Raw genomic sequence first — 18,477 nt, 5'->3', positions numbered from 1 at the left:
ACTTGTGAAAAATAAAACATTTTACTAGGGGCCTAAACCCACTCCAGGCTGGTGGCATTGTTCTGAAGTATTGGTATTTTTCCAATGCTATCTTTCAAAAGAATCTATACAACCCTTTTTTCTTGGCAAGCAGGTCCACCTGACACAGCCGCATTGAATGCACTGCAGCATCTTTCAACAACGTGCTCATGGGACCTAAATGATCTGGCTTGCACTCTCCATCCATGAGCATGACCACTCAGACTTGTTGTGATGGGACAATTATAGTGCATGTTCCCGCTCATTGGATCGTCTCCCAGTGGAAGAAATGTTGTGTCTGGCCCTTTAAGTGCAGGATAAAGACGTATAGCTCCGTGGTGATTGAGCTCCATTGCCGCGTCTGGGATTTTATTTCGCGTTTTCTATGTGGCTGTTGTCCACGACTCATGTATTATTTTTTCAATGAATTAACCGTTATGAAGAAGATGTGTATGAGATGATAAACATTCTTCGGGGGAAAGTGAGGCGGTGTTCGTTTGACAGATTTTTCGTGCGTAATACACTCGGTAAGTGATCTATTGTCTTCTGATAGACGCATTTGTTCATGTCATTTACATGGTTTACTGCAAATACGCCATTGATATGTTTTATATATAATGCACTCCTTTTTTCATTTTAGTTTACATTATTGCGAGTGAATTTATTTATTGCAAAGCTTAGTGGTGGATCAAGTTGACTGTGTGGTTAGTGGCCATCTTTGGACCACAGTAGTCCTCTGATTTAAGTTCAGATGAGGATGGCTATAGCCTATTCTGTATCCCTTTTTATTATTCAGTGTATGAAATAATAATGAATTAACCATTTCTAATACAACAACCGGATATGAGATGTTCTACTATTTGGGCTAGGCTATAAAAAGAAGAACCGTGCGCATCAACGTCCTAGAATAAACACGTCTCTGGTCCAATCCACTGGCATTATCTCTTGCCCATGCAGCCATCGGTTAAAAAACCTTTTATTAAATTAAATATATTTTAATACATTTAAAGCAATATGTTTGTGGGATGCACACATTCATCTGATTTCTTGAAGTTAACAATAGTATTGGTAACAGTGAAATTTAGGTCTACAAGATCTCACTAATCACTCCCAAGTAATATAAAGTTGTGAACATAACTTCTGTCATTTTTGCCAATATGATTGATTATCCACGCGTTTTCAGCTACATCAGTTGAAAGACTTGTTTGCAATATGTTGTCAGACCAATTACAAGGACATTATGTATTCTAAAAAATACCTCAGTGGAACTGTTTCACACAGGCATATTATACAGGGACAGACGTTCTAAAATGAACCCTCATCATTTGTTTTTCCCATAAGCCTATATTACCTGGATGTGTGACTTTGTTCACCTTGAGCATTTACAAAGCTTGTCCAAATGATGAATATTAGGTTTGGTACATTCACCCTGGCAGCCATCCAGCCATGAATCCTCATGTAGTGAACCCCTTTGTTGTTTGCTAGAGGATCTTGTGTCAGTGATAAGAGGCTGCATCAATTTAGCAGCCTGGTAGTATTCAAGATACAGCAAGTGCTACCATTTGAAATGAGAGAATTACATCAATTTTACTTTATAATTTTTTTAGCCCTTTCTCTCCTCAATTTCATGCTGTCCAGTAGTTATAGTCTTGTTTCATCACTGCAACACCCGTACGGACTCAGGAGAGGCAAAGGTCGAGAGCCGTGCGTCCTCCGAAACACAACCCAACCAAGCCGCACTGCTTCTTGACACAATGTCCACTTAACCCGAAGCCAGCTGCACCAATGCACTGGAGGAAACACCGTACACCAGGCGACAGTGTCAGCGTGCACTGTGCCCAGCCCGCCACAGGAGTCGCTATTGCGCGATGGGACAGGGACAGCCCTGCCGGCTGTCCCTGTCCCGGACGACACTGGGCCAATTGTGCACCGCCCCATGGGTCTCCCAGTTGAGGCCGGATGCGACAGAGCCTGGACTCGAACCCAGAATCTCTAGTGGCACACTGCGATGCAGTACCTTAGACCACTGCGCCACTCAGGAGGCCATCAATTTGACATTTAGCAGGTCTACCAAGTAAAATGTCTGTTGTTGGGTGGTGGTTCACTCTTTCCCTTTGGCGTCTTAGTCATTATTTAACATGTTCCTAGCTTACAGCCAATGGAGAAACTGTTATGCATTATACTTAACATGCATTTCCTTAGACCCTGTTTATCCTCCAAGCCCTCTGCAGTCCTGTCAGGGAGTGGAAGTGCTAGCGCCTGACTTCCTACCGTTATTACAGGACGTCCTGAAGCTCAGGCAGGGTCCACTCATCTTACCCAGAGGACTTCACACTAACAAGCCATGGAGGACAAGCGTAAGAAGCGGAGCCCCAAAGTGTCTCTACCCCAGCCCCCTCCTCCCCCGGTCAACCCCCGTAAACTCTCAGTCCTCCCCTCCAGCAAGAGTGCCACCTTCTCCCTTGGCCTCCCCCAACCCCCCTCCCCAAAAAACAGAGGCAAGTTCAAGAGGTCCATTGGGGCAGTAGGACAGTCCAAAGATGTGCTCAGTGTGGTCGTAGCAGCTCCACCAAAGACCACAAGGTTTGTAACAGTCCCAACGTCTACTTTAATGAGTCAAATGAGTTGGATTGACAAAATGTATATTGGAGGTTGGATTAATGGATTCATGTAAAAGTTCTGTTTACTGTTATTTCCTGTTGTCTGGTCTGTCTTCACCAGGCCTCACAAGGAGAAGGCCAGGGCTCCCCAGCCAGCAGGGCCCAGTAAGATGGCCCAGTCCTCCCCGCTGCAGCACTCCTTTCTCACGGATGTGTCTGATGTGAGAGAGATGGAGGGAGGCCTCCTCAACCTGCTCAATGACTTCCACTCCGGAAAACTGCAGGCTTTTGGTAAGATGACCATGGACCACCCAGTGAATACTGAGACACAGTTACGCAGTGGAAACGCAGCCATTTGTTTGACATTGTGCCATAGTACCATGGTCACGTATGAAGTTATGTCCCTTCGACAGATGTGTGAATGACGCTTGCTGTGTCCTCTCAGGGAAGGTTTGCTCCTTTGAGCAGCTGGAGCATGTGCGTGAAATGCAGGAGAAGCTTGCACGGCTACACTTCAGCCTGGACAGCCATGTGGAGGAGCTGTCAGAGGACAAGAGGAAGTGTGCCTCTGACCACAACCTGGAGCACCTGCTCTGCAATGTAAGCACCTAACTTAACACTCTCTACAGTACTCAATCAATGATTTACTCACACTGTAGTACACAGCTCACCACATTTATGTCCTTACCCAGAACATGTCCATTGGGCAAAAACTGGTTGAATCAACATTGTTTACACATAATTTCAACAAAAAATGTGATTTGATGACGTTGAATCAACGTGGAAACTGATTGGATTTGGGGAAAAAAGTAATTAACGCAAGGGAATTTCGTCTATTTTTCAACAAACAAACTAAATCCAATGACGTGACATGTTTTGTTGATTTCGCAATGAATTCACGTTAGTTGAAAACTCAATCGAATGTACATCAAAACTAGACGTTGAACTGAAGTCTGTGCCCAGTGGGTAGAGTCATATTGAGCCACACTGTAGTCAAGTGCAAGGGTTATTTACATGCTGTTTTTAAATACACAGAATATGGTTATTCCCATACATTGTTTACATCCTAAGCAGATGCTCTTGAGTCATATTTTCCCTCCAGCACACTGCTGTCTTTTGGACAACATCTAGTCCAAAGATGTGATAATTAATAATACATGCTTTTCACATACTATCCAGGTACACAGTAGTTGGCTGTGGAGTGGCAGCAAACATTGAGAACGACAGACCAGAGACAATTTGACCTTCGGCCCAAAATGTCAAATGTGTCTATTGTTAGTTTGATTTCTAGCATCCACTGCTGTGGTGTGGGGGGGTGTGAAAGCCATTCAGCTCATTAGAGATATGGGTGCCAAGAATACTCTGTAGCCATAGCAGCAAAGAATAATGTAGCAGCAAAACAGATGGGCTGTGAAATGACATTTTCACTGTGTAGATTAGCTAGAAGAATTTAATTTAATAATATGGGTTTATTTAGGGCTTACTAAGAGTGATACAATGATTGATGTGGTGAAATGATGTTGAATATTGATCTAACATTCTGTAGGCTATTGTTGTGTAAGTCTATGCTTCTATCTAATGAATTTTGACTCCGATTACCTCAACGTGGGACTACATAATCTGATCATGTTCCTCATTTCCCCATCAGCTGGAGGAACTCAGCAGCTCAATGTATCCTTTTCTAAAAGTTGTCTCATAATCTCTGGGATTCAGCTGGCTCACCTGGGAAAACACTGGCTTTGAATCATCTATATTTAGCTTAAATCCTTAACGTGTCTGTGTTGGATTCCTTAATGTACCTGTGTCCAGACAAAAACTACACCTGGCTGAAAACCAGGACCTGCCCAAGACGTCTGGACCTTGACGAGGGAGATCAGGATGACAGATTGCTCATCTTCCCACGACGACGAGGAAAGGTTGCCATGATGTTGATCCAACTGCCTTAGCACCAAAACTGGGCCAAATAAAGCCCCTGATTAAATCATGATTTGTATATGATTGATTCAATCAGGTGTCAACTGTCAAGCACATCAACTGTGATCGGGCGATAAGTACTCCACATTCATAGCACAAGTTCTGCTTATTTTAGTTATTGCACTGTGCTTTAGCCTACATCTTTTGTCAAGGAATATTCCGAAAGTTAAAGAATAGCCTTTGAACGTATACTTGTATAGAGTGCAGCGGCAGGATATGCTAATGAATCCTGTTATTTGTGTGTGTGTGAACATCTGTAAAGGAGACAAGATATCCACCATCTTTATCCAACTCCCTGTTTCAGAGGCACACATACTTTATGATATAAAGGAGAACATTTGCTGTAATGTTAGGCATTGATATTGATATTGTGCATTTTCTCATTCATCGTCATATGATCATGTCTTTACTGAAATTAAGGACATCGTTATATATCTTTGATTGCTAAATATATGTACACAGCCATATAATCAACTGTAGCAAAAAGAACGTTAGCCCATGCTGTCAGTCACTGTGGGTCAGCTCAGCACCTTGGGATGTTCGTCCTGAGTTTAATACCTTCTAGCAAAACATTTATTATGATTAGGAGGGACACACTGGATGTGGTGTTTAGAAATACAATGTTTATAAATCTGTTATGCTTTATAAAGGAGAAGAGAGTACTTGAACAGTGATAAATGGTATATTTTGGTGAAATTGAAATATGTGAGGTAATGTCTAAAATTGATTACTACAGTGTGAAAATGTCATTGTAGTTTCCCAAACTGGACATTTTCTCACAGCTATGTCAAGAAATTGTTCAACCAAGGTGTAATGAAACTTGCTGACTCTGCATTGGCACTGAGCTGCTTTAGCTTAGAATATTCAGGCATTTGAGGCTCAGCAGTAGCAACCCTCCAAAGCACAACAGCCCAACCAGCCACTGCAATGCTGTAAAACGGATGGACAAACAGGCCATGGCTATTTACCCTTATCTACGAATGGTAGATGTACAATGAAATTGTGGGTGCGAACATCTGATGCATGTGTATGAAGAGAAGATGTTGTAGAAACACACACACTGCAAGAAGATACTACATTCAAAGAACATTATGCAGTATGTCTCGGGTTGAGTCCAAAGAGTTGTACTAGTCAGGTCATTTTGGGACTTAATTTTTTGCAAAGTAGTTTAAACTCTTCATGTTAGAAACCAATTAGCATCATTTTCACAAGGCAGCTGCTCTCCATTTGCTGTGATTTTCATACAAGTTGCTAAACTCTAAACCAAACTAGTATGCCTAGATCTTCTACTCATTTCTAAGATGATTAATGTGTCATTGGTTTTAAAAGTTCTGCATGTAGTGTGTATGGGACCAGAGAGTAACTTTCTTTGGTCCATTAGAAGTGTAAGATACGGCACCTTTGTTTTACTTCACCTTGCCAAGCCTACCTCTTTTTCCAATATGGCCTGGACCTGAGTCCTATAAGAACTGTAGCTTCTGACTACTAGGACCCTGTTACATATCTGTCAATGAGAACTACCTTCTCAAGGAACTTGACATTTTATACAATCTTGTCTTTTGCTTTGCTATTAAGGCCATGTGTTTTGCGCAATTTTGTCACATGACCAGGGGTGTATTCATTACAGAAATAGTTTTACGGTTTAGGAACCAAACGGAATAAAACGGGGAGGGACCTACCTGTCCAATAGAAACTCTCATTTGCATTTTCCGTTTGGAGTAAACGGTTTTGTTGCAAAACGAATCAACGTAATTACTACACCTCTGTATTTTTTAAAGATTTAACAAAAGGTCCCCTTCTCTTTATATGTCAGATGGTCCAGCACCATCTTTAGACAATTGCTTACATTTCTGGAAAATGCTTAAAATAAAGGTTAAAATCTAGGTCATGTGACATGAAAGCCCAAAACACAGGGCCCTAACTTTGTCATTTAACCCCTGCAAAACTAATTGTATTTATTTACTTGTAAATAAAAGCAAATCAGTGACAGTAGTCTTGTTTTAACTGACTCAGATGCTCAGTCTTGCATGTGGTGATTGAAATAGATCCTTACCTTACAGCGCCATCTTCCTCAAGATTGTTAAAGACCAGGCACACACGTTATCCTCTTTTTTCCCTTTGGGGGACACGAGGCAACAAGGCCAGCCACACTGACGCATTACAATGATAGTATAAGCAGGCAAGTGGTTTTCCTCACGATGAAGTTATTCTCACTCATTTTTAGGCATAAGAATTAAACCAACTGGAGCACTTAGTTTACAGAAATAAACACTTTATTTATATGTCAATCTCGGTCTTTCCTCTCGTTAATAGACAAGTTTAATATAATTTAAACAGAATTGTGAAAGGCTACTTCAAGACTGGCACTATACTGAAACAGAATCACAGACCTGGGCTTTACTGTCTCTGTATCAATCGTTAGTTTAAAGCTAAATGGTTTCAACGTTATACCCACCCAGTATTGTTGGTTTAGGCATCAGTGTACATATAGAATCTTTTAAGAAAAGTATTTTTTTTGATTCCCTGTCAGTACATTTTGGTTATAAAACAACACAAAAATAAGACATGTCACAACACCACTTCAACAAATTGTTACAATAGGACTTACAAACTGCAACATTGTACAGCATACAAATTAGGCTAATACTGTGCAATCACACATTTGAGCTAAACAAAAGTCATTTGTAATCATTAATCTTCACTGACAAATCTTTAAAACAACTGCATAAGACATCTTAGAAATATCACATATTACATTTAAAGAAACAGCAAAAATATACATATTTGGGTCCTGTTTCCTTTTTGTGCATTTCAATGGTACATTCTTCATCATGTTGTCTCAGCGTACAATAAGATTCATAAACGGCGACAATCATATTACGATACATCAAATGCAATATACATGACAACTATAATGACAGTGAGCGACTTCTTCAAAGTGCAAAGAGAAGCAGGTTGTTGAGAATAAGACCTGATGCCAACAGCTGAAGCCTGTCTGCCTGTCTGCTCTCCTTTATTGAAGAATACCCTAACTCGCTGAGAAGAGAGTTGATTTAAGGGCTCTCATCTTAAAAGACTGTCTATACTCTGTAACGTTAAAAAAAGTGCAGGCACTATTAGAAATGCAGAACATCTCTGTCTTCAAGTAAGGTCAGTGTTTCTGTTCTTCTGTCTGGAGGGGTTTGGTTGTGTTTTGAAGGTTGTGATTTCTGAGGGGCCTTCAGGGGGAGGGGAGGGTCCTCAGGAACTCGTTGAGGCCCTTGTGGACATTGGCATGCTGGGAGGCGGCGCACTCTGCCAGCCCAGGCCCCATGTGGGTGTAAAGGGCTTGGCACAGGTTGGCAGTGGCCCCCCGCACGCTGCCGCCCCGGCCGTGGACGGTGCCACTGTGGCTGGATGTGTCCAGGAGGTGCCACAGCAGGGGTAGCGCCTTCTGTTCCACCACCTGGGGCTTACGAGGATATAGCTCTGTCACCAGATCTGAAAGACAGGCCAGAAGAGGAGGGAAGAGAAGTGGGGGGAGGAAGGAAGGGAAGTGGGGGGAGTCAAACACGTAACAAGGAGCTTATGAAATGCTGAGAGCATATGGCACTGACACATCTGTTTCTCCCTCCTTTTAAGAGGCTAAAGACTCCATGGAGGGCAGGCAGAAAGACACTTGCCATTGCACTGTTGCTTAGCAGCTGTTGTAAACTCAGATCCTAATCCAAACGTTAAAAATCCAATGAAGTTTACAAAGTAACATCTACATAACCTAGGTTGCTAAGGGGATTTATCTCAAGCAAACTGTTTCAGTGAAAATACCTGCAACCTTCTCTATGAGATCCACTTTAGCCTTGCCACTCAGGAACTGGGCCTTGGTGCAGAAAGGCTGGAGGAGGAGGGTTTTATCTGTGAACAAAGTAAAGGACAAGTCAGAGCTGGTCATCCTCTCAGCTACGTCCCAGCCTCGCATGGAATCTCAAACTAGATGATGTGATCTCAAACATCATCAGACACCTACCAAGGTTTTGGATGAGTGCATGGATGGCTCCAATGGCAGCGCTGTAGATTGCGTTGTTCTTGGAGTTGAGGTGATTGTCCACGATGGCCGGTACCAGGATGTAGACTACCTGGGCAAGGTTATCCTTCATCACAGTGATGATCTTCTGCAGAGACTCCAGAGCGAACAAGTTGACTTTACTGTTGGACTCCTGCAGTCTGGCCTTAAAGGCATCAAACACCTGGGAGAGAAGCATTACTATAGATTCAACTATGACGTACTTACATAGGTACTCTTATCTAGGGGCATTTGCATGGTCTATATTTGGTCAATAAAAGTTATAGCTAGTATTCTTTGTGATAGTCAAAGGACTTCGGCAATTGGCAGCTTAGGGTATATAATAGTGAGCACGGGTTGATTCATAACCTGCAGTCTCTGCAGTTATACCCGCGAGGCGGGCGGGTTTAGGGTCATGGAATATTGTGTGGATGAAAGGCGGGTGGGTGGCGGACGGGTTGAATAAAAAGAAACAAGGCTCGAAATGAACGCTTGTCCTCAAAACAATTGTTGGACAAGAAGAATGTAGATTTCAATTGTCTGAATGGACATGTAAAAAGGCATGATCCTTGTCATATTAGTAACCCATGCTAGTTGGTGCATCTTTAGATCTCCCCTCTATCTTAATTCTAATGGATATTTTCATCTCGGAAAAGATGAAACCACTAGCTCGTGCAGTGCGCTATTGAGAATGATGTTTCCCCGCTAATTGCATTTTGGAACATTTGAGCCATCTGCGCATTGTTTTTATTTTATTTTATTTACTTTTACCCCCTTTTTCATGGTATCCAATTGGTAGTTACAGTCTTGTCTCATCGCTGCAACTCCCCTACAGACTTGGGAGAGGCGAAGGTCGAGAGCCATACGTCCTGCGAAACACGACCCAACCAAGCTGCACTGCTTCTTGACACAACGCACATCCAACCCGGAAGCCAGCCGCACCAATGTGTCGGAGTAAACACCGTGCACCCAGTGACCGTGTCAGCGTGCATGCGCCCAGCCCGGCACAGGAGTCGCTAGAGCGCGATGGGACAAGGGCATCCCTGCCGGCCAAACCCTCCCCTAACCCAGGCGACGCTGGGCCAATTGTGCGCTGCCCCATGGGCCTCCCAGGTCACGGCCGGCTGCGACAGAGCCTGGACTCGAACCAGGATCTCTAGTGATGCAGCTAGCAACTGCGATGCAGTGCGTTAGACCACTGCGCCACTCTGGAGGCCCTATGTGCACATTGTTGAGCTAAACGGTGCATCTGGTGCATCAGCCTCATTGCTTTAAAAAGAAAACAAAGTGTGCAGTGGTTGCATGAATTTTGAATCTGTTGTCCCAGAGTTTGTTTTGAACCATATCCATATTTATTATCCCAGCGATGACAGGACGCACTTAGTTTCGCTCCCAGGAGGGAATTGTTTTATAAAAACATAAAAAGTATTTGGTTGTAATTGCAGCCATCCTCTAGGAGAGCCTTAAAAGGGGCAATGGTGTATTTTGAGACAGGCTTGAATATGCAAAGTCAATAGCCAGTCTGTATCCTGCATTTTTGTCTGATTCTCTGTGGTAAAATAAATAGTAATGCATTTTATTTTGTAAAGTAGCATCCTTGCATCATCCAATGATGTAAAAATGGTGTTACAGAACCTTTTTTCTTCTGGACAAAAAAAAAGTTAATGTCAAGCCCTGCCTTAAAAAAAACATCTAATGTAGCTATAATTGTTGTGCAATTTATATCTATAGGCTACTTTGAGATTTTTCTTTCATTATTTTAGTCTATCTGGTATTAGTGCGTAAGCCTAAGCTTTTGGGCCTAATTGTAAGCTCCACGTCTATGACTGACTGTGGCCTACAGCACGTTTTCTATATTAGCGGGTTTGGGTTTGGTGTGGGCCTCAGATTTTCCCATTTATCACATGTAGTTGGTCGGTTGCGGATGGGTTATTAGCAATTGCGGGCAAACAAACATCTGACCCGCGAACCACTAGTATATATTATAAGGCTAAAGAATATCTGGTTTTGTTCAGATGACGTCAGTTACCGGAAAGATGCTGCCGATAACTATGTTGGGGTTATGCTCGCAGTCCACCACTAGCTGGTTGATGCCTTTGATGCGCTCTCTGAAGTCCTTTGAACCCAGCAAGGCTGTGAGCTGCTTGATGTACTCCGTCTTGTCTGCAATGCTGTGAGCTTGAGGTCTGCCGCTGTACTGCCCAGACTCCCTGCAGATACACAAACAGTAGGTAAGTCATGGAGAGCAGTTCTTACTGACGCATTAACACACTGTACATAGAGTACCAGTCAAAAGTTTAGACACACCTACTCATTCAAGGGTTTTTCTTTATTTTTACATTGTAGAATAATTGTGAAGACATTAAAAATATGAAATAAACACAAATGGAATCATGTAGTAACCAGAAAAGTGTTAAACAAATCAAAATATATTAAGAAAACCCTTGAATGAGTAGGTGTGTCCAAACTTTTGGCTGGTACTGTACATTGACAAAACTGTGCTAATGCATGGACAAACAGCAAAGCTAGCCATGGCTTTAACCATAACAGTTCAGCATACTAGGGGTGTAAACTTGACGAAACTGACGTGCTACACATTTCAGTTAGTGTTGTTGTGTTTGCCCACCTGTTGACCACTTTGAGGGGTTCCCTGCTGACAGATGAGGCCCTAACTGTGCCACTGCCAGGGAGGGAACGCCGGCCCCTGGCTGACGGGGTGTCCTGGGGCATCTCTCCCAGGCCCTTCAGACCACATTAACACACATGTAACTCATGGATCACACACATGTAACCACTGCTTCCTTAAAGGCCTAGTGCAGTCAAAAACGTGATTTTCCTTATGTTTTATATACAGTATATTTCCACACTATAAGGTTGGAATAATACTGTGAAATTGTGAAAACGCCCTTTTTGTGTAAGAACTGTTAAAAAAAAAAAAACTGCCTGAAATTTCAGCCTGTTTTGGTGGGATGGAGTTTTGGCCTGCTTGGTATGAAATTAGTGAAAAGACCAACATGTAAGAAAAACAGTTCCAAACCTCTTTAGCTAGTTTCCCACTCAGACCACCCCAGACAGTCCTAGCAAAATTCTTGCTTGAGAAATTGCTCTTTGCTAAGAAGCTATTTTTGTTTATTTTTTACCATTTTAATTGAAAACAATCACAGTAATTGATCCCCAGAAATGATTTCATATTGAGATAAAAACGGCTGCATTGGACCATAAAGTAAAAGTGTCTTGTCTCAAAACGCAAGCCCCCAGCAGGGGGAGACAAAAACCGACAGGAATGACTCATAAGTCACACACATCTTCTCAGTTAGACGGTGTTCTGTACCTTAGTCTTCAGTATGAAGACAGTGTCTCTGATGGGAGCCAGGTCTTTGGCAGGGATATATTTCTCCAACATCTTATCAAAGTCAGGGTGCGATGACAGAAACAGCAGCATCCGGCGTCCCTGGTACCTAAGAAGAACAGCCTCAAACAATGCCACTTATTCTATTGATAACAGACACACTTACTAGCATTAAAACAGACATACATTGGTTTTAAACAAAATTCCCTCCCTACCTAGCTTCCTGGGAAGAGTCTTGTGACAGCTTGATGACGGCAGGTAGGATACGGTCGGTGAGGTCTTTCCCTCCAGATAGGAGGCGGGCAGCGCCAATGTTCTCCATCAGGTTGACCATGTGATGACCTGCGCACTTCCTCACCACTGAGTTCAGGTGACTGTTCACAAGAGACAATATCAGGGATGTGAACAGCACCACAGAAAATAAAGCCTAATGTCCCAATTTAATGATAAGATACAAGCATAATAACATTCAATATCTTCAAGCAAAGCATGTATTTCAAGTACTGGTGCTGAACTGCTGAGTGTACTAGCTGATGACAGTGAGTGTCTGTCTGACCTGAGGCCGCTGGTGAGCAGGGCGTTGAGGCTGCGGGTGGGGGTGCAATGTTGCACCATGCTGTCCAGCGCTGCGTCCACATTCTGCCTGATGAAGGCATTGGACTCCCCAGCCTTCTGCAGCAGAGCCTTGGCAGTGGCCTCCAGCTCCTGGTCCATCCCCTTCTGCAGTGCGGTGTAGAGCTCACCCATCGCCCCAACAGCGACACGGGACACACCCGACCGAAGGTTCCTCACCTGGGGAGCAATACACTCGGATGATGATATTGAATCAGCCATCTCACCAAGGGCTTGAAGGGTCACATTTCCTCATCAGGACGTAGGAAAAATCAGTCATCAAACGGCTAGAGTCTACAAGGACCACCCTGTACTGAATTGATTGAGGCTGAGATTATGATTAGAAGGAAGAAAATAGATTGGATGATGGTCCCCAGGAAAATGGACTGGACATGAACATTTATTTAAGACTAAAAGAATGGGGAGTCATGGTCGTACCTCTTGGATGAGCGCGAGACAGACGTCATGCAGCCTGTTCCGCAGTACGTCTGAATGGTACAGCGTCAGACCACGGAGAAAGGTCAGCCCCTCAATCTTCTTCTCCCTTCATTAAAACATTTACAAATAGAAATTGAGTAAATCCAATCCATTGCTTATATGTATCCAATAGCATTTGACGTTGGGTCTGACTAGACAATGTCTATGTATATAGCATGGGGTTAAACGCTGGCGCTGAGGTTCAGTTGGACCCCAGGAGGTTTAGCGGTTACTAAAACGTCAGCGAATAGGGATCCAAATGAAGAATAAAGCTCACCAGTCGTCTGAGTTGAGGAGTGTGAAGCTCTGTGTCAGTGCTAGCTCAGGTTTAGAGAAGGGTCGTAGTTCAGGCTGCTCTGTCAGGTCACTCTTCTGGCTGGGAGTGCCTGGGGACAACTCATCTGGAGGACACAACCACAGAATTAAATACGACACAATTATAATGGACCTTTTCCACGTTATGTTACAGCCTTATTCTATAATGGATTAAATAGTCGTCGTCCCCTCATCAATCTACACACAACAGCCCATAATGAAAAATGAAAAACTGAATATCACATTTACATAAGTATTCAGACCCTTTACTCAGTACTTTGTTGAAGAACCTTCTGCAGTGATTACAGCCTCGAGTCTTCTTGGGTATGACGCTACAAGCTTGGCACACCTGTATTTGGGGAGTTTCTCCCATTCTTCTCTGCAGATCCTCTCAAGCTCTGTCAGGTTGGATGGGGAGCGTCGCTGCACAGCTATTTTCAGGTCAATCCAGAGATGTTCGATCGGGTTCAAGTCCGGGCTCTGGCTGGGCCACTCCAGGACATTCAGAGACTTGTCCCGAAGCCACTCCTGCGTTGTATTGGCTGTTTGCTTAGGGTTGTTGTCCTGTTGGAAGGTGAACCTTCATCCCAGTCTGAGATCCTAAGCACTCTGGAGCAGGTTTTCATCAAGGATCTCTCTGTACTTTGCTCCGTTCATCTTTCCCTCGAACCTGACTAGTCTCCCTGCCGCTGAACAACATCCCAACAGCATGATGCTGCCACCACCATGCTTCACCGTAGGGATGGAGCAAGGTTTCCTTCAGATATGACGCTTGGCATTCAGGCCAAAGTGTTCCATCTTGGTTTCATCAGACCAGAAAATCTTATTTTTCATGGTCTGAGTCCTTTAGGTGCCTTTTGGTAAACTCCAAGCAGGCTGTCATGTGACTTTTACTGAGGAGTGGCTTCCGTCTGGCCACTACCATAAAGGCCTTATTGGTGGAGTGCTGCAGAGATGGCTCTCCAATCTCCACAGAGGAACTCTTTCAGAGTGACCATCGGGTTCTTGGTCACCTCCCTGACCAAGTCCTTTCTTGCCCGATTGCTCAGTTTGGCCGGGCGGCCAGCTCTAGGAAGAGTCTTGGTCGTTCCAAACTTCTTCCATTTAAGAATGATGGAGGCCACTGTCTTCCTGGGAACCTTCAATCCTGCAGAAATATATTGGTACCCTTCCCCAAATCTGTGCCTCGACACAATCCAGTCTTGGAGCTCTACAAACAATTCCTTCGACCTCATGGCTTGGTTTTTGACATGCAGGTAAACATCTCAAGGATGATCAATGGAAACAGGATGCACCTGAGCTAAATTTCGAGTCTCATAGCAAAGGGTCTGAATACTTTTCTAAATAATGTATCTGTTTTTGATTTTCCAAAAACCTGTTTTTGCTTTGTCATTATGGGGTATTGTGTGTAGAATTTTTTTCATTTAATCAATTTTAGAATAAGGCTTTAATGTAACAAAATGTGGAAAAAGTCAAGGGGTCTGAATACTTTCCGAATGCACTGTAAATCCTTTTATTTAACTAGGCAAGTCAGTTAAGAACAAATTCTTATTTACAATGACGGCCTACCCCAGTCAAACCCTCCCCTAACCCATAAGACGCTGGGCCAATTGTGCCCCACCCTATGGGACTCCTGATCACAGCCGGTTGTGATACAGCCCGGGATCGAACCAGGGTCTGTAGTGACGCCTTAGACCGCTGCGCCTCTCGAGAGCAATATCTACAGTGCCTTCAGAAAGTATTCACACCCCTTGACTTATTCCACACTTTTGTTGTGTTACAGCCTGAATTTAAAATGGATTCAATTGAATTATACACTTAATACCCCATAATGACAAAGTGAAAACATGTTTTTAGAAATGTTTGCACATTTATTGAAAATTAAATACAGAAATATCTAATTTGCATAAGTAGTCACACTCCGAGTAAACACTTTGTAGAAGCACCATTGGCAGAGATTACAGCTTTGTCTTACTGGTTATTAAGTCTCTAAGAGCTTTTCATACCTGGATTGTACAATATTTGCACATTATTCTTTAAAAAATTCTTCAAGCTCTGTCAAGTTGGTTGTTGATCATTGTCGTCTTCATTCAATGTCATCTTGGTAAGCAACTCCAGTGTATATTTGGCCTTGTGTTTTAGGTTATTGTCCTGCTGAAAGGTGAATTTGTCTCCCAGTGTCTGTTGAAAAGCAGACAACCAGGTTTTCCTCTAGGATTTGTGCTTGTGCTTAGCTCTATTCTGTTTCTTTTTATCCTAAAAAAAACTCCCTAGTCCTTGCTGATGACAAGCATACCCATAACACGATGCAGCCACCACCGTACTTGAAAAATGTGAAGAGTGGTACTCAGTGATGTGTTGGATTTGCCCCAAACATAACGCTTCAGGACATACAGTAAAGTACATTTCTTTGCAACAGTTTAGCAGTTTTTTTTAGGGCCTAATTGCAAACAGGAACAACATATTTAGGCTTGCCATAACAAAGGGATTGAATACTTGACCAAAGACATTTCAGCTTTTCATTTTTAATTAACTAACTTCTAAAAACATAATTCCACTTTGACATTATAGGGTATTGTGTGTAGGCCAGTGACACAAAACTGGCTGTAACACAACAAAAACGTGGAAAAAGTTATGGGGTGTGAATACTTTCTGAAGGCACTGTAAGCCTCGACAGTGACAACAACACACAGCTGAGTGTTATATTACACCTCTATTGTTACATTACAGTTCTATCAGTCACTGGCTAAATGAAGCAGCGTGCGTGGCAGGAGACCTATTAATAGAAGCTGTAAAAACAAAGCTTTGCACTCCGTTACCTAAGAGAACATCTCATTTAGTGTTGCCAAGCTCGGCTACTGTTGGAGCTGTGATGGGCTAAACCTCTTCAGAGTGACATACGATTCATGTTGACTGATTCATCTACATACCATGTTAAAAAAGTATCACTAAGTTGCTCAAATGAATGAGACGTCACAAAACATACAGTTCTGTATTTAATGCTATGATGAAAAACAGCGTGGCGCCACCTTATAACTCCAAAGAGGTTAGAGATTATATGATGACTGCCAGACTGTTCTGCTGACCTGAGCTGTGTGAGAGGGACGGCCGTGTATTGCTGAAACTGGGAGCCCTCCTCAGGCGGGCCAGGGTGCTCCTGGGGTTGGGAGGGACCGTGGGGGGGCTAGGCTGGTGAGGGGGACTGAAACATTTAATAGGGCTCTGGGGTCCCTGGGGGCTGGCAGGGCTGGTGGGACACTCGTCTGGTAGAGAGTCAGCCTTGGTGGACGTCACTGGGCTACCGTTCAGATGCAAGTCTGTTAAGCGAAGAACAAACACTGTAGAGATGAACCACAAGCACATGACAACATTTTGCAACATTACAAAAGCCAGTGTATCAAGGGAAATCCTGTACTAGGTTTATGAATAGTATTGGAGGGTTAAGGAAAAAACATTGGACCTTTGGAAATGGCTGCTGTATCCTCTGTAGCCAGGTCATTTTGCCCCTGTCTGAGGCGCAGGCGCATCCTGTCAGCTTTCTGACAATCTCCCAGGGTAGGCTGGCCCTCCTGCTGCGCCAATCCTTGCTGCCTCATCTTGTTCCGCGCAAACCTAGACGTTCTCACCTTTTCCTGCACACAAACACACAACACTCCAGCCAAATACACGTCACAGGTGTAACTGACTGATAGCAGTGGTAGAGGGACATTTTCTCTCAATCTGTAATACCAAATGGGAAATGCAGTCTCAGAGGTTGTTGGTGGTGTATGTACAGTATGGTGGATCTGCTCACCCTGGCCTCCTCTGCGTCTGGGCTGTCGTCGGGGTCCAGGTGGTGGCTGAGGACAGCATGGCTGTAGATGCCAGTTGGAGGGTCACTGTGCAGCCTGGTCATACAGTCGCCCTGCTCCATCGACATGCCAACGCCTGGACGACTGGACGGAATCACCAAGCCAAACATTCCTGCAGAGGGGGGAAGTGAGGAAGATTCAAGAGCGCTCAAGCTAATGTTTTCATTGAAACCGTTATTCAGCAAAGTTCCATATGTCTACATGGAACTCTATTCGACATCAAGTAACTCACGCAAGCAGTAAAATCTGATTTAAAAAACTAAAATACACCTTATGGAACAGTGAAGAGACACACACAGGCACACACATATAATAACATATGCACTATACACACACGTAGACATGGATTTTGTGTTGTAGTAGAGTAGTGGACTGAGGGCACACACTTAACGCATTGTGAAATCTGAAATGTAATATAGTGTTTTTAATTGTATGTAACTGCCTTAATATGCCTGGACTCCATAAAGAGTCGCTGTTGCCTTGGCATTAGCTAATGGGGATCCATAATAAATACAAAGCTGAAACCTTGAGCAGGACAATGTATTTACATAGCTACAGAATACTGGAAGCAGTGATGACTTCCAAAATATGATGCACTCTCTCCTTTGCAAGTCTTTCCATCTGTTACTGTGCCAAATCTAAGTGTATTGCCAACTACAAGAGTGAATCCAAACAATTATTTGACTTGGCCCGAATACTGTGTGGCCCCCAGGCAGGGCCCTGCATGTCAGCAATCAAGTTTTCAAGATCTATAACTTTGAAAATATAGAAATACAGCCAGTATGATCCATTTTGCATCATATTCTACATTTTAGTCATTTTATATGATGCAAAACGCATCATACCGGCTGTATTTCTGTATTTTGAAAGTTATATATCTTTAAACCTTGATTGCTGACATGGAAAACATTTTGGGACTATATCAACAATGGACTAATGAAGCAAATACCAAAATATGGTTTTTGGGGTGGAGGTTTCCTTTAAACACAGCCCTGAGCCAGAACACCATGACCTAAGAACACAGTATTGGACATCATGGACACCTGAACAATGGCACAGAGTCGTAAAATAAAAGGAGACAGTTAAGTACTGACCTCTACCAACTACACCTTCAGGTATGTCAGTGAGTGGTGAGTCCCTGTTGCTGTAGATCTGGGACCCTGAGGAACAGAGACGCATATCATGTTAATTTTTAAACAAGTCACTGAAACATATGGAAAACATATAGAAAATACCCATCAT

At 43.2% G+C, this 18,477-nt stretch overlaps 2 protein-coding genes across 4 annotated transcripts in view; one reads left to right on the top strand and one right to left on the bottom strand.

Moving 5' to 3' along the window:
* The first annotated feature begins 327 nt into the window (after positions 1–327).
* On the top strand, positions 328–6,582 carry ccdc28b (coiled-coil domain containing 28B). 3 transcript variants are annotated; one of them, XM_029713675.1, is made up of 6 exons: positions 328–545; positions 2,301–2,601; positions 2,740–2,909; positions 3,064–3,218; positions 4,267–4,289; positions 4,428–6,582. In XM_029713675.1, the coding sequence occupies exons 2-6, from the start codon at positions 2,363–2,365 to the stop codon at positions 4,480–4,482; spliced, it is 642 nt and encodes a 213-aa protein (XP_029569535.1). In that variant the 5' UTR covers positions 328–545; positions 2,301–2,362; the 3' UTR covers positions 4,483–6,582. The 3 variants fall into 3 exon arrangements, with proteins under 3 accessions (XP_029569535.1, XP_029569536.1, XP_029569534.1); XM_029713676.1 differs by having other exon boundaries at positions 2,240–2,601; XM_029713674.1 differs by having other exon boundaries at positions 2,221–2,601.
* Positions 6,583–6,847: 265 nt separating this feature from the next.
* The window catches only part of LOC115162403 (TOG array regulator of axonemal microtubules protein 1), a 36,475-nt gene continuing 24,845 nt past the window's right edge, over positions 6,848–18,477 (bottom strand). Inside the window, exons 9-22 of the mRNA XM_029713673.1 lie at positions 18,330–18,395; positions 17,178–17,347; positions 16,845–17,016; positions 16,471–16,701; positions 13,347–13,470; positions 13,031–13,136; positions 12,537–12,772; positions 12,196–12,354; positions 11,963–12,089; positions 11,258–11,373; positions 10,661–10,841; positions 8,596–8,815; positions 8,397–8,483; positions 6,848–8,072 (exon numbers count right to left, since the gene is read on the bottom strand). Of these exons, the coding sequence (XP_029569533.1) occupies positions 7,813–8,072; positions 8,397–8,483; positions 8,596–8,815; positions 10,661–10,841; positions 11,258–11,373; positions 11,963–12,089; positions 12,196–12,354; positions 12,537–12,772; positions 13,031–13,136; positions 13,347–13,470; positions 16,471–16,701; positions 16,845–17,016; positions 17,178–17,347; positions 18,330–18,395 (2,255 nt within the window). The 3' untranslated portion in view covers positions 6,848–7,812. The remainder of the gene's footprint in view (positions 8,073–8,396; positions 8,484–8,595; positions 8,816–10,660; positions 10,842–11,257; positions 11,374–11,962; positions 12,090–12,195; positions 12,355–12,536; positions 12,773–13,030; positions 13,137–13,346; positions 13,471–16,470; positions 16,702–16,844; positions 17,017–17,177; positions 17,348–18,329; positions 18,396–18,477) is intronic.

The sequence above is a fragment of the Salmo trutta genome, chromosome 25, assembly GCF_901001165.1.
Source record: "Salmo trutta chromosome 25, fSalTru1.1, whole genome shotgun sequence".
In the NCBI taxonomy this organism is placed as follows: Eukaryota; Metazoa; Chordata; class Actinopteri; order Salmoniformes; family Salmonidae; genus Salmo; species Salmo trutta.
This window is presented reverse-complemented; position numbering and strand designations above follow the sequence as displayed.

What these genes read in the sequence shown, in the direction of transcription:
- ccdc28b (XM_029713675.1), top strand. Translation starts at nt 2,363, where the DNA reads ATGGAGGACAAGCGTAAGAAGCGGAGCCCCAAAGTGTCTCTACCCCAG. An exon ending in CGGAAAACTGCAGGCTTTTG is followed by an intron (nt 2,910 to 3,063) that starts GTAAGATGACCA and finishes GTGTCCTCTCAG; the next exon opens with GGAAGGTTTGCTCCTTTGAG. An exon ending in TGGAGCACCTGCTCTGCAAT is followed by an intron (nt 3,219 to 4,266) that starts GTAAGCACCTAA and finishes TTTCCCCATCAG; the next exon opens with CTGGAGGAACTCAGCAGCTC.